The 15,350-nt window shown below is 46.7% G+C and overlaps 1 protein-coding gene across 11 annotated transcripts in view; it reads right to left on the bottom strand.

Annotated features, from left to right (window-relative positions):
- The window catches only part of LOC106563223 (guanine nucleotide exchange factor VAV2), a 244,937-nt gene that overhangs the window by 48,405 nt on the left and 181,182 nt on the right, over positions 1-15,350 (bottom strand). For all 11 annotated transcript variants that reach the window (XM_014128590.2, XM_014128591.2, XM_014128593.2 and 8 more), the window contains exon 4: positions 11,011-11,079. In XM_014128590.2, the coding sequence (XP_013984065.1) occupies positions 11,011-11,079 (69 nt within the window). The remainder of the gene's footprint in view (positions 1-11,010; positions 11,080-15,350) is intronic.

Genomic DNA, 15,350 nt, shown 5'->3' with positions numbered 1-15,350 from the left:
TACACGGGACACGACAAGAGGAGGGTAAAGGACATCTGAACTGCTACGCCATCTTGGATAAGTACTACCACAGTAGAACAGTCTTTTTCATATGACCATACCACCACAGTAGAACAGTCTTTTCCATATGACCATACCACCACAGTAGACCAGTCTTTTCCATATGACCATACCACCACAATAGACCAGTCTTTTCCATATTACCATACTACCACAGTAGAACAGTCTTTTCCATATGACCATACCACCACAGTAGACCAGTCTTTTCCATATGACCATACCACCACAGTAGAACTAACTCTTTTTCACACTCCCAACATCTAGTTATATTGTCAGGATTGTGAGAGTTAATATTGCTATCAAACAGTTATATTTTGTATTCCAAGGTGAGAGTGAATTGTTACCTTGTTGCCCTGAAAAGGTTAATAGCAAACAAAGAGGTCTTTCCTATACACTGGAATTAATAGCATTGGATAAAAATGTAATCTCATGTGATGTATTGCGGGCTTGGTTACCTCTGACTTTCCTCATTTCCCACCTAACGGTGACTTGTTACCTTTGTGGTTGACTGAATAGAGAAAACAGATTAAAAAAGGAGAAGAAAAAGAAAGAACGTGACTACCTCAATCTAATATTCACAATGGTCCTTCTCCTTGTGTGGGACTGGTTTGAACTTTTAATTGAGGTGATGTGGTGTCACTCTCAGTGATGTGATTACTGTTCCATCATTAGGAGGATGTGACTGCATACAGAGAGGAATTCTGGGACAGCACACTACTGCCATGTCTGAGCTACCCATCCCAGAGTGCATTCTGTTCTGAAGGCACTCATGACCCCACAGAGATACGTGTTGAGGGGATGGGCAATATTTCGGAAGAAATCCTATTCTTGCCCAGAACCCTAAAGACAGGCATTAGCTGAATGATGGTTAGTGCAGTGATCTGTCTATGAACTGTATGGGATGTTGTGAGGAGGAACAACAGGAACTAGCTCCTGAGGGGGATCTGTGTGGATGGGGTTGAGGGCAAGTGGTTGGAGTATGTGTGCAAAATAGCGTGAGTAACATATTTGATGGGGAGACATAGAATTAGAAAGTGGAATGGACATATTTGTGAAAGAGTTTAGATGCGAGTGTGTGTGTGTGTGTGTGTGTGTGTGTGTGTGTGTGTGTGTGTGTGTGTGTGTGTGTGTGTGTGTGTGTGTGTGTGTGTGTGTGTGTGTGTGTGTGTGTATGTGTGCTAGTGCGTGTTCGCGCACGTGCACGAATGTCTGTACAAGCGATATGATAGTGTGTGCTTCCTGCTCTGCTCCTCTCCTCAGGAATCCTGGAGTGTGAGCAAATGTTCTGCCTGATTACACAGTGCAGTTTCAGAGGTCCAGTGTGTTAGCACGCAGCGGTTCCTTGTGGCCTCTGCTCTCACTATGAGGCCACAGGGGAGGAATCACTGGAGGGGACTTCCATCCAAGGCTACATATGGCCCTCCAGGCCCTCTGGGTTACTGGTTTCCAGTAATAGAACTAACATACTGCAGTTATTACATTTTTCAACGTAATCATACAGATATCTTGGCTCAGAGAGTGAGGTTGAATGAGGTTTTAATGTTATGATCCTGTCTTGTGGTGTCAGGCCATTAAGCTACATATTAAATCACACGTCTGGACATTGACCAGGGAGCTACAGCAAGCCAGGCTGCTCTATGTTGGCTTGGCAAAGATCTGACCACCACCTGGTAAAGGGTCACTTCAGGCTTTGACTTGTAAGAGCCTGAGATTAGAGATTTTGAAATAGATCCAATAGAAGTAGTACAGTCACATTTCACATTAGTGCGCAGTGTTTGAGAGCTGCATCTCTGCTGAGCGAAAAGTCAACTTTATCCGAACTTCCACTCTCTTTCTGTCTCTGCAGGGTGTGCAGACCAAATCCAATGGAAGGTCATTCTGAATTCCACCACCAGGCTGGGGATGCAATTACTGACAAATGGGTGTGTGTGCAAATGTAGAAAAGTGGATTTAAATAGCCAGAGACATATGACTGGGGCCAGCACATTAGTAAGCTAATGGATAAATAAACAAATTTAGTTTGGGTGGAAACATCTTGCTTACCTTCTCTTCCTGGTGCTGTCAGAAAGTTTTGGGAAAATAAACACTTTCTTTCTCATGAAGTTAGAGGTTTCTGCCATACCATCTTATTAGCTGTGACTATATCAGCTCTCAGAGACCGTCAGAATATTGAGCAGGCATCTGTGAGGGCTATTTCAAGGCAATGTTCCAATCCTCTTCTTTAGAACGTCTCTGTGCTGGTAGATGCCAACTTTCTCTATACAGAGCAAACATCAGGACACTTTTCTCCATCAAAAAGGGGTTTAGGTGGTGGGCGTGGCATGGGGCGTGGTAACGGGCGTAGGCGGCCTGTGCGGCTGGATTTTAGAGAACATTTTAGGTAGCCTGGTGGTTAAAGGTGTTGGGCCAGTAACCTAAAGGTCACTTGTTTGAATCCCTGAACCGGCAAGGTGGAAAGATCTGCTGTTCTGCAAGGGGGTTAAGGCCAACAACAACTGCTTCCAGGGTGCTGTGGACATCTATTAAGGCAGCCCCCCACGGCTCTCTAACTCAGAGGGGTGGGGTTAAATGCGGAAGACACATTTCGGTTGAATACTTTCAGTTGTGCAATGACTAGGTATCCCCTTGCCATCTTGGCAGTGTGGTGTAAAGAAATGTTTGAATATTTAAACCAATTTCCTGCAACTCCAGGGAATTGAGAGAAATTGTTTCAGTTTTACAGCTAATTTCCTGCAATTCTACACATTTTGCAATAGAGATGAGAGAAAATGTATCAGTTTTAAAGTGAATTTCCTGCAACTCTACGAATTTTGACATCGTTAATGCTGTGTTCTTTTGCTCAAACATAATAAACATAACAAAATCAATACTGCTAAATCCATTGTTTTGGGAATGTTCAATTCTCCCTGACTGCCTAGCATTGTTAGTTCTCAAAGCTTATATTATAAAATATACAAGTCCAATATATTTTCTACATACTTTATATCAGGTTACTGTTTAAGTTTACACTGAAAAGCGTTTTTCCATCCTGAAGATGAATTATTATTATTTCTTTTTTTTTTTTACACTGCTTGGGCGGGCCGCCTAAAAGGGCAGAAAAATCCCTGAACCTGTATTCTCCTTCAAGCTCTTTTGTAGGTAGACTTTTCCCAACAATACCAGACTGTCATGAGCGGATGGATACAGTCAAGTTGATAGTGATGACGTGAACGGGAAGCCCAGACAAGGTGACATTTTCCAGGCTTGACTTGAGATAAGATAAGGAGGAGTAGTTGGACAAAGACTAACACAGAGACAGCACCACCCTCATGGCCTCCTTCTGTAATCAGCAGGGGAAATCTCCTACAAAACAGGACTAACCTCATACCCACCTGGTGGGTGGGTGCTTATACATGTTCAATATGTAAAAAATACACACTACAGTGAGGGAAAAAAGTATTTGATCCCCTGCTGATTTTGTACGTTTGCCCACTGACAAAGAAATGATCGCTCTATAATTTTAATGGTAGGTTTATTGAACAGTGAGAGACAGAATAACAACAAAAAAATCCAGAAAAACACATGTCAAAAATGTTATAAATTGATTTGCATTTTAATGAGGGAAATAAGTATTTGACACCCTCTCAATCAGAAAGATTTCTGGCTCCCAGGTGTCTGTTATACAGGTAACGAGCTGAGATTAGGAGCACACTCTTAAAGGGAGTGCTCCTAATCTCAGTTTGTTACCTGTATAAAAGACACCTGTCCACAGAAGCAATCAATCCATCAGATTCCATACTCTCCCCCATGGCCAAGACCAAAGAGCTCTCCAAGGATGTCAGGGACAAGATTGTAGACCTACACAAGGCTGGAATGGGCTACAAGACCATCGCCAAGCAGCTTGGTGAGAAGGTGACTACAGTTGGTGCGATTATTAGCAAATGGAAGAAACACAAAAGAACTGGCAATCTCCCTCGGCCTGGGGCTCCATGCAAGATCTCACCTCGTGGAGTTGCAATGATCATGAGAACGGTGAAGAATCAGCCCAGAACTACACGGGAGGATCTTGTCAATGATCTCAAGGCAGCTGGGACCATAGTCACCAAGAAAACAATTGGTAACACACTACGCCGTGAAGGACTGAAATCCTGCAGCGCCCGCAAGGTCCCCCTGCTCAAGAAAGCACATATACATGCCCGTCTGAAGTTTGCCAATAAACATCTGAATGATTCAGAGGACAACTGGGTGAAAGTGTTGTGGTCAGATGAGACCAAAATGGAGCTCTTTGGCGTCAACTCAACTCGCCCGGTTTGGAGGAGGAGGAATGCTGCCTATGACCCCAAGAACACCCTCCCCACCGTCAAACATGGAGGTGGGAACATTATGCTTTGGGGGTGTTTTTCTGCTAAGGGGACAGGACAACTTCACCGCATCAAAGGGACGATGGACGGGGCCATGTACCATCAAATCTTGGGTGAGAACCTCCTTCCCTCAGCTAGGGCATTGAAAATGGGTTGTGGATGGTTATTCCAGCATGACAATGACCCAAAACACACGGCCAAGGCAACAAAGGAGTGGCTCAAGAAGAAGCACATTAAGGTCCTGGAGTGGCCTAGCCAGTCTCCAGACCTTAATCCCATAGAAAATCTGTGGAGGGAGCTGAAGGTTCAAGTTGCCAAACGTCAGCCTCGAAACCTTAATTACTTGGAGGTGATCTGCAAAGAGGAGTGGGACAAAATCCCTCCTGAGATGTGTGCAAACCTGGTGGCCAACTACAAGAAACGTCTGACCTCTGTGATTGCCAACAAGGGTTTTGCCACCAAGTACTAAATCATGTTTTGCAGAGGGATCAAATACTTATTTCCCTCATTAAAATGCAAAACATTTTATAACATTTTTGACATGCGTTTTTCTGGATTTTTTTGTTGTTATTCTGTCTCTCACTGTTCAAATAAACCTACCATTAAAATGATAGACTGATCATTTCTTTGTCAGTGGGCAAACGTACAAAATCAGCAGGGGATCAAATACTTTTTTCCCTTCACTGTATATCTGCTGGAACGTGTGCTACGGGTGGGTGTTGTTATCGTGACCAGTGAACTGAGATAAGGCGGAGCTTTACCTAGCATAGACTTATAGATGACCTGCAGCCAGTGGGTCTGGCGATGAATATGTAGCGAGGGCCAGCCGACTAGAGCATACAGGTCGCATTGGTGGGTGGTATAAGGTGATTTGGTAACAAAACGGATGGCACTGTGATAGACTGCATCCAGTTTGCTGAGTAGAGTAATGGAAGCTATTCTGTAGATGACATCGCCGAAGTCGAGGATTGGTAGGATAGTCAGTTTTACTAGGGTAAGTTTGGCGGCGTGAGTGAATGAGGCTTTGTTGCGAAATAGAAAGCCGATTCTAGATTTGATTTTGGATTGGAGATGTTTAATATGAGTCTGGAAGGAGAGTTTACAGTCTAACCAGACACCTAGGTATTTATAGATGTCCACATATTCTAGGTCGGAACCGTCCAGGGTGGTGATGCTAGTCGGGTGGGCGGGTGCGGGCAGCGAACGATTGAAAAGCATGCATTTGGTTTTACTAGTGTTTAAGGGCAGTTGGAGGCCACGGAATGAGTGTTGTATGGCATTGAAGCTCGCTTGGAGGTTAGTTAGCACAGTGTCCAAGGAAGGGCCAGAAGTATACAGAATGGTGTCGTCTGCGTAGAGGTGGATCAGGGAATCGCCCGCAACAAGAGCAACATCATTGATATATATACAAAGAAAAGAGTCGGCCCGAGAATTGAACCCTGTGGTACCCCCATAGAGACTGCCAGAGGTCCGGACAACATGCCCTCCGATTTGACACACTGAACTCTGTCTGCAAAGTAGTTGGTGAACCAGGCGAGGCAGTCATTAGAAAAACCAAGGCTATTGAGTCTGCCGATGAGAATACAGTGATTGACATCATCTGTAACACAGAACTCTTTGATTCTAACTTTACAGTACATTGACTTGTCAGCTTTGAATCTGACTACTCATCAAAGAGTGATAGCAATATACTGTTGTTGTCGAGATGAACAGCCTTTCTGACATTGAGAAGCAACAATCTGAATATTGTCAATCAGAGAAAAATAGTCCCATGGCCACTGCACTCGATAGGCCGCATTTCATGCTTTGTCAACTTCAGGATGGACTAACTCTGCACAGCGAAGCACTCAGAGTTGACATTACAGAGCCATAGGCAGGAAGCACTGCTCAGAGTTGAAATTACAGAGCCATAGGCAGGAAGCACTGCTCAGAGTTGACATTACAGAGCCATAGGCAGGAAGCACTGCTCAGAGTTGAAATTACAGAGCCATAGGCAGGAAGCACTGCTCAGAGTTGAAATTACAGAGCCATAGGCAGGAAGCACTGCTCAGAGTTGAAATTACAGAGCCTTAGGCAGGAAGCAGTGAGAAGATTAACCTGAGAGACCTCATTAAGAAGACCCTGCCTCAGGTAAACATACTTATGCGTGCGCAGATACACACACACACATGCACACACACACATGCACGCACGCACACACAAACACAAACACAAACACATACACACAAACTCAATTTAATGACCACACCATTCTATTATGGCAAGTCATTTCAGGTGGGATCACATCGCTATCCGCCAGCTACATTCCACTTACATGTACCTTGACATGAACACATTAGACAGAACACAACACACAGCTCATAACCTTTACTGACAGACAAGCACCAGAGTCCCTTTACATGAACTCAAATATATATATGTTGTATCAGGTGCATCAGCCTCATGTGGTCCTGTATCTTTCACTATAATCTCCAGCAGAACTCTTGTTGAAGAGTTTTTTTAAACCCGCTGATCCACTGGCAAATCACTCGCTCATTTCACTCACACACTCATCTTAAATCAACCGTACATCAATACCATGGGCCAATTAATAACGCTATGAGGGCGGGGAAATTGCTTGCTTAAGTGTGTCCGACTGCATGGCATGCAGGACCTCCTGATGAATCAATTACGTGGACTGGGGCCGTCTATAGACCAAGGGTGTTCATGCTACACTGCGGTTTGATTAATTCAATAAGATACAGCAGCACGTTGCACCTGGAGGTGAGACAAAGAGCAGGTTCACACTGAAGTAAGAGGCTAGGGCCCAACCCTTCTGGAATGAATGGGATCACTGTAGGCTCCAGGCAGGTCAGAGAAGGTGTTATGACCCAACAGGTTATCAGAGAGAGAGAGAGGTTGGGTTATAGGACAGGGGGTAAAAGGGTAAAGGACAAACTAAAGGATATGTAATCAAAGCAGAGGACTTTTAACATTCACTTTGTGCCCTGACACCCCTGGCTGCCTGCAACACCACTAAAGGTAAAACATCACAAGACCACCACAGTAATGCATCACAGGACCACCACAGTAATGCATCACAGGACCATCACAGTAATGCATCACAGGACCACCACAGTAATGCATCACAGGACCACCACAGTAATGCATCACAGGACCACCACAGTAATGCATCACAGGACCACCACAGTAATGCATCACAGGACCACCACAGTAATGCATCACAGGACCACCACAGTAATGCATCACAGGACCACCACAGTAATGCATCACAGGACCATCACAGTAATGCATCACAGGACCACCACAGTAATGCATCACAGGACCACCACAGTAATGCATCACAGGACCATCACAGTAATGCATCACAGGACCATCACAGTAATGCATCACAGGACCATCACAGTAATGCATCACTGGACCACCACAGTAATGCATCACAGGACCATCACAGTAATGCATCACAGGACCATCACAGTAATGCATCACAGGACCACCACAGTAATGCATCACAGGACCACCACAGTAATGCATCACAGGACCACCACAGTAATGCATCACAGGACCACCACAGTAATGCATCACAGGACCATCACAGTAATGCATCACAGGACCATCACAGTAATGCATCACAGGACCATCACAGTAATGCATCACAGGACCGCCACAGTAATGCATCACAGGACCACCACAGTAATGCGTCACAGGACCACCACAGTAATGCGTCACAGGACCACCACAGTAATGCGTCACAGGACCACCACAGTAATACGTCACAGGACCACCACAGTAATGCATCACAGGACCATCACAGTAATGCATCACAGGACCACCACAGTAATGTATCACAGGACCACCACAGTAATGCATCACAGGACCACCACAGTAATGCATCACAGGACCATCACAGTAATGCATCACAGGACCATCACAGTAATGCATCACAGTAATGCATCACAGTAATGCATCACAGGACCACCACAGTAATGCATCACAGGACCATCGCAGTAATGCATCACAGGACCACCACAGTAATGCATCACAGGACCACCACAGTAATGCATCACAGGACCACCACTGTAATGCATCACAGGACCATCACAGTAATGCATCACAGGACCACCACTGTAATGCATCACAGGACCATCACAGTAATGCATCACAGGGCCACCACAGTAATGCATCACAGGACCATCACAGTAATGCATCACAGGACCACCAGAAATAATCAAGGCCCTAGTCCTTTACTCCATTTTGAGATTGATTGTTCTTTGTTTATTTTTAAGTTAGAAGTTTTAATAGTTGTACGTAGAGCTCGTGGCCGGGGTGTGCGGGGTCCTTGGTGATGCTGCAGGCCTTCCTCAGGCACTGTTTCGGGTTGATGAATGCTGTTGGATGGAACATTTTTGCCACAATAAAGCTGTGGGGAGGGTCACTTCTAAACCAATGTACAGTATTTCCCGACATGTACAGGACGCACCTGTGTGTTTACTCTGCTGTGTGTTTGCACTCACAAGGCTGTGCTTCCTATCCAGTGAGGGCCCAGTGTTGGGCTGGAAGCTAAGATGAGCTCTAATCCAGTATTAGCCTGCTTGGCCTGCACTTCTTTCAGCTTGTGCACGTTTTCCTCCAGTAATGTATTCAGCAGGCAGCGGTGGTGGCACTCTGCTATCCATCTCTCTCCCCCTCCCCTCTCTTCTCTCCCTCTCTCTGGGTGATGAATAACACCTATCTTAGCGCAGCGTCTAATTATTCTCCATTAATCAGAGAGGAATGGGAGCTGTCGCACACCACAGCCTCCACCGCTACCAGCCCACCTCAACCCAGCCTCCCTGCCGCTGCATGAGCTTGCTTTCAAACCCACCCACCCATCACCCAAGTTATCCTGCCAGCCATCCAGTTACTGAGACAACTTGGCAGCTAGGCAGACAGGAAACTAATGTGCTGCTGGTGTCACCATGGCAACGGGCAGAGTGACGGACAGCAGGGATGCATGGAGTAAGGTGGCAGGAAAGAGGAAGGTGGCAGGATGGAGGAAGGTGGGAGGAAGGTGGCAGGAAGGTGGCAGGGGGGAGGAAGGAGGAAGGAAGGAGGAATGTGGCAGGATGGAGGAATGTGGCAGGATGGAGGAAGGTGGCAGGAAGGTGGCAGGATGGAGGAAGGAGGCAGGAAGGTGGCAGGATGGAGGAAGGAGGCAGGATGGAGGAAGGTGGCAGGAAGGAGGAAGGTGGCAGGACGGAGGAAGGAAGGTGGCAGGAAGGAGGAAGGTGGCAGGAAGGAAGGTGGCAGGAAGGAGGAAAGACGGTGGCAGGAAGGAGGAAGGAAGGTGGCAGGAAGGAGGAAGGAAGGAGGAGAAGGAGGAAGGAAGGTGCAGGAAGTAGGAAGGAAAGTGGCAGGATGGAGGAAGGAAAGTGGCAGGATGGAGGAAGGTAGGAGGAAGGTGGCAGGATGGAGGCAGGATGGAGGAAGGTGGCAAGATGGAGGAAGGTGGCAAGATGGAGGAAGGTGGCAGGATGGAGGAAGGTGGCAAGATGGAGGAAGGTGGCAGGATGGAGGAAGGTGGCAGGATGGAGGAAGGTGGCAGGATGGAGGAAGGTGGCAGGATGGAGGGAGGTGGCAGGATGGAGGAAGGTCGCAGGATGGAAGGAGGAAGGTGGCAAGATGGAGGAAGGTCGCAGGATGGAAGGAGGAAGGTGGCAGGATGGAAGGAGGAAGGTGGCAGGATGGAAGGAGGGAAGGTAGCAAGATGGAGGAAGGTCGCAGGATGGAAGGAGGAAGGTGGCAGGATGGAAGGAGGGAAGGTAGCAAGATGGAGGAAGGTCGCAGGATGGAAGGAGGAAGGTGGCAGTATGGAGGAAGGTGGCAGGATGGAAGGAGGAAGGTGGCAGTATGGAGGAAGGTGGCAGGATGGAGGGAGGAAGGTGGCAGGATGGAGGAAGGTCGCAGGATGAAGGAGGAAGGTGGCAGGATGGAGGAAGGTGGCAGGATGGAAGGAGGAAGGTGGCAGGATGGAGGAAGGTGGCAGGATGGATGGAGGAAGGTGGCAGGATGGAAGGAGGAAGGTGGCAGGATGGAGGAAGGAAAGAGGAAAGTGGCAGGATGGAAGGAGGAAGGTGGCAGGATGGAGGGAGAAGGTGGCAGGATGGAGGAAGGTGGCAGGATGGAAGGAGGAAGGTGGCAGGATGGAAGGAGGATGGAGGAAGGAAGGAGGAAGGTGGCAGGATGGAAGGAGGAAGGTGGCAGGATGGAGGAAGGAAAGAGGAAAGTGGCAGGATGGAAGGAAGAAGGTGGCAGGATGGAGGAAGGTGGCAGGATGGAAGGAGGAAGGTGGCAGGATGGAGGAAGGAAAGAGGAAAGTGGCAGGATGGAAGGAAGAAGGTGGCAGGATGGAGGAAGGTGGCAGGATGGAAGGAGGAAGGTGGCAGGATGGAAGGAGGAAGGTGGCAGGATGGATGGAGGATGGAGGAAGGAAGGAGGAAGGTGGCAGGATGGAGGAAGGTGGCAGGATGGATGGTTACGGCTCAGAGCTGTTCTTCGCTGCTCCGTCCGTATGTTGTGGGGATTGCAGTGTGTGTGAGTGATGGGGGGTACAGGGGGTCTGGGTACTTACTCTGCCAGCTCCTCAAGACTCCGGTACACGTCATCCTCATTCAGAGCAGTGTCCTCCGAAGGAAAAGGCCTACAACACACACACACACAATGGGAGAAAGAGGGAAAGAATTAGCCGGTGGACCTGCCTTACAGATAGATATGCTAACAGCAGGGGATGAATGTCTATCAGTCAGGTGTTAATCTCACTCCATCACCATCATCATCTCCTCACTATGATACATCAGGTCATTGACTAACACTATATCTCATTGGAATTGCCTTTCAGGGACATGTCAAACACTTCCTGCAAGGACGCCTGGAATAAACAAACATAGTATGTCACAAACTAAAGGCTATTTCTCATATGACAGCCTATTCCCAAAATGTACCATTGAAATGGGATGTCACTTGAGATGCACTTGAACCCATGAAGTATGACTCAAACCCCTAAGATTGAGCCATTTTCCTTGTCCTCTTTTATCCTCCTTAGTGAGCCAAGCCCTCCTGGGGAGGTTAGAATGTTCAAATGTGGATGGGCATACCTAGTCAGCTGTCCAACTGAATGCATTCAACTGAAATGTGTCTTCCGCATTTAACTCTCTGAATCAGAGAGGTGCACAGTGCTGCTTTAATCGACGTCATCGGCACCCAGGGAACAGTTATAGGGGGTTAAACTACCTTGCTCAAGGGAAGAACGGCAGATTTTTCCACCTTGCTGGATTCAGGGATTCGAATCTGCAACCTTTTGGTTACTGGCCCAACGCTCTTAGCCAGATGACGAATCAATTACCCACTTAAAGAGGTGGATTTCTCTTTAAACTTTTTCTCCTGCGATCTCATCAAAATGCTTCATCTGGAACATTAAGAGAGGCTAGAGGTGCCGGGGGATTGGAAAAAGTATATTGGGTCAATTAAACGATGATTGGAGAATCAAGAATGCCAGATTGTTTATTTCAGAACGTGCTACATGCGTTGAGTTGTTTGCGTGCTGCATCTGTGTGTGCTTCGAGCAAGATGCAGTCATTCATATGGATGATAGCTTATGAAATGTTTGAAACGCTAAATGTCTGAAAGCTAACATGTCATGAAGCATCTCTGAATATGCACCGTTAATCTATTGGGGAAGGTAGAACCACATGTTACTAATGTCTGGGTGATGCATGGGTAATGTAGTCTTTACTGTTGTATGATATTATGGCCTCCACAAGCACTCAATCTTTCATCATGTTTTCCAGGTTACAAATTGCACAACAAAGTGGTCTTTACACATAAGATCTGCCCTCGCCACGGACAAGCTGGGAAATATTCTGTTTTGGATGACTTAGTCTGGGATGAATTGCTGGCACCGTGCCACGGTCCAGCTGTGACACTATTTTAGTCGTTGTTGAGCAATCAAATACACTGCCTTGGATCCAGCATATAGGATACTGCCCTTGGTTCACCATGGATAATGTCTGCTGAACATGTAAAGCCCTATCCTACATTGTTTTTACATTTTAGTCATTTACCAGACGCTCTTATCCAGAGCGACTTACAGTAGGTACTGCATACATTTTAATATTTTCTTCATACTGGTCCCCCATGGGAATCGAACCCACAACCCCGGCGACGCAAGTGCCATGCTCCAACTGAGCCACACGGGACTGTAGGTCATACAGCCATTGACCACACACATACACACACGTGCACAAACATGCACACACACATTCATCCATGTCAATATACAGTAGACAGTCAGTCACACACAAAAGGTTACAATCGCTCTAAGTCACGCCCGACACCAAGGTTCTCCATAGAAAGAGACAGGCAGTGTGAGAGAGTGGTGACAGGCACCAGAGGATCCAAGGTCCCGCGTGTGTGTGTGTGTGTGTGTGTGTGTGTGTGTGTGTGTGTGTGTGTGTGTGTGTGTGTGTGTGTGTGTGTGCGTGCGTGTGTGTGTGTGAGGTCCTGTACTGTATGTCCTGCTGACGCCCACTCCCCACAGAGCAGCCTGCTGGCCCGAATTGAGGAAACATACAGACCCCCATCTCACAGCTGATTACATCAACGCAGGGCAACAGGGGTAAAAATAGAGATGTAGTGGAGGGGGGTGAAGTGTGTGAGTGGGCTCAAGAGAAAGAGAGAGAGAGCGAGAGAGTGTGTGTGTGCACCTGGGGTTCAGTCTGAGTGGTGGGAGTTAATCAGATGGATGCACTGACTGAACCCTGACAGCCACAGCTGCATCTCTCAGTACTGTAAGTTACATCTCTCTCACTTCTCCACAAGCAAGATATTTGTTCAACCCTAATAATTCACCTGGATGCATCCACTGTAACTATCAACACAGACAATCGGCAGTGCATTCAGTTTATCGGTTATTTAGTTGTGGCGATAGCAGCATTAGTCCAGGCACTACGTAGACACCTGTTGGCCATTTTCAATTATCCTGGCTGCAATATGACACTTTTCAATAACAGGTTTTCATTCAATTAACATCTGCCCTTTAGTCTGACGCCTCTTATCTAACTTAATCTGTGATTTCCAGTTAATCGAATCATTCTGTCACTTGGACTCACAGCTATGGAGCCCCAGGAGGGAGCATAACTCAATCAGTCAATTCAATAACCTGATTCCAAGACCTAACTTCCAAGTGGCAGAAAATCATATCTCCTGTATCTATGTTTAACTGAATACACCGAATTCAATGTACAATAGCGGATTGTTCTAGCGTGGGTTTATGTGTGTGACGCCAGCAATTAGTGTCGGTGTAGTGAGGGCAGTGTGTGTGTGTGTCTCTCCCTGAGTTGGTGTGTGTGGTCACTATGAGGGACTAGTGTGTCATGCTAACATCAGGTTAAGGAACACAACGCATCACAGAGTTCTGCTGGCTTACTCACTCTCGTCCTGCCTCTTTCTTTTCACTCATTTCTCTCTCGTCCTGCCTCTTTCTTTTCACTCATTTCTCTCTCGTCCTGCCTCTTTCTTTTCACTCATTTCTCTCTCGTCCTGCCTCTTTCTTTTCACTCATTTCTCTCTCGTCCTGCCTCTTTCTTTTCACTCATTTCTCTCTCGTCCTGCCTCTTTCTTTTCACTCATTTCTCTCTCGTCCTGCCTCTTTCTTTTCACTCATTTCTCTCTCGTCCTGCCTCTTTCTTTTCACTCATTTCTCTCTCGTCCTGCCTCTTTCTTTTCACTCATTTCACTCTCGTCCTGCCTCTTTCTTTTCACTCATTTCTCTCTCGTCCTGCCTCTTTCTTTTCACTCATTTCTCTCTCGTCCTGCCTCTTTCTTTTCACTCATTTCTCTCTTACTCTCTCACTTTCAGAATCTTTCTCTCTCTCTCACCCTCCCTCTTCCTGTTTCAGGGCTCAGAGCCAATCAGGCTGTAGAGAGTATAGGTATTTATTTCCTGACTACCATTGAATGCCTATAAACTATTTCAGTGTGCAGCACCCATTGACTCCCTCATCCTGTCAATTAGCTCGGTCTGCGATTAAGTTAAAGTGCTTGTTCGATGCACAGAGCCATTCCTGTGGTAAAGGTAATCAATGGCAGACGTGTGGAGGACAGAGCAGCTGTATGCCCAGCCCCATTGAACCGCTATCGCAAATAACTGTGAGGACGTAACTATGCGGTTGTTTGGTGTGACCGTTGCCGCACTGAGTAGTGCAGTAACATCCAGCAGGTCCCGATGGCCCAAAGCAGAGATCAATAGCTATGTGGAGCTGAGGCAGAAAATTCCATCAGGGCCCATTCTGTGCTTGTCCACCCACCAACTCTGATAAACATCCCTCTGACTTTCTCTTCATTTAGTGTTGCATGTCTGACTCATTCCCATTCCAACGCTTTTGGCTTGGGGATGTTGGGGAGTGGGTGTAACAGTGAATGAATGTGTTTATGTGTACATTATGCGATACTATAAACTGGGTAGTTCGAGCCCTGAATACTGATTGGCTGAAAGCTGTGGTATATGAGACGGTATACCACAGATATGACAAAACATTTATTTTTACTGCTCTAATTACGTTGGTAACCAGTTTATATTAGCAATAAGGGACATCGGGGGTTTGTGGTATATGGTCAATATACCACGGTTAAAGGCTGTATCCAGGCACTCTGCGTTGTGTCGTGCAAATACCACACCCCCTCGGGCCTTATTGCTTAATTATATGTGTAATGTGAGTCATCTCTGTCCAATTAGTATGCAAGTGTGCAACCTTTACACCACATACACAAATACAGTATTAATGAGGGTGTGCATCATGGCATAATGTGTACATTATGTGTGGGATGTGTAATGTATGTGAGTGACTATCGAGTCTTATATCGCACACTGGTCGTGAGCATGAATGAGCATTCCTAATGCCCCAGGCCGGGATG

The sequence above is a fragment of the Salmo salar genome, chromosome ssa11, assembly GCF_905237065.1.
Source record: "Salmo salar chromosome ssa11, Ssal_v3.1, whole genome shotgun sequence".
Taxonomy (NCBI): Eukaryota; Metazoa; Chordata; class Actinopteri; order Salmoniformes; family Salmonidae; genus Salmo; species Salmo salar.
Note: the sequence above shows the minus strand (reverse complement) of the source record. Positions and strands in the feature narration are given on the sequence as shown.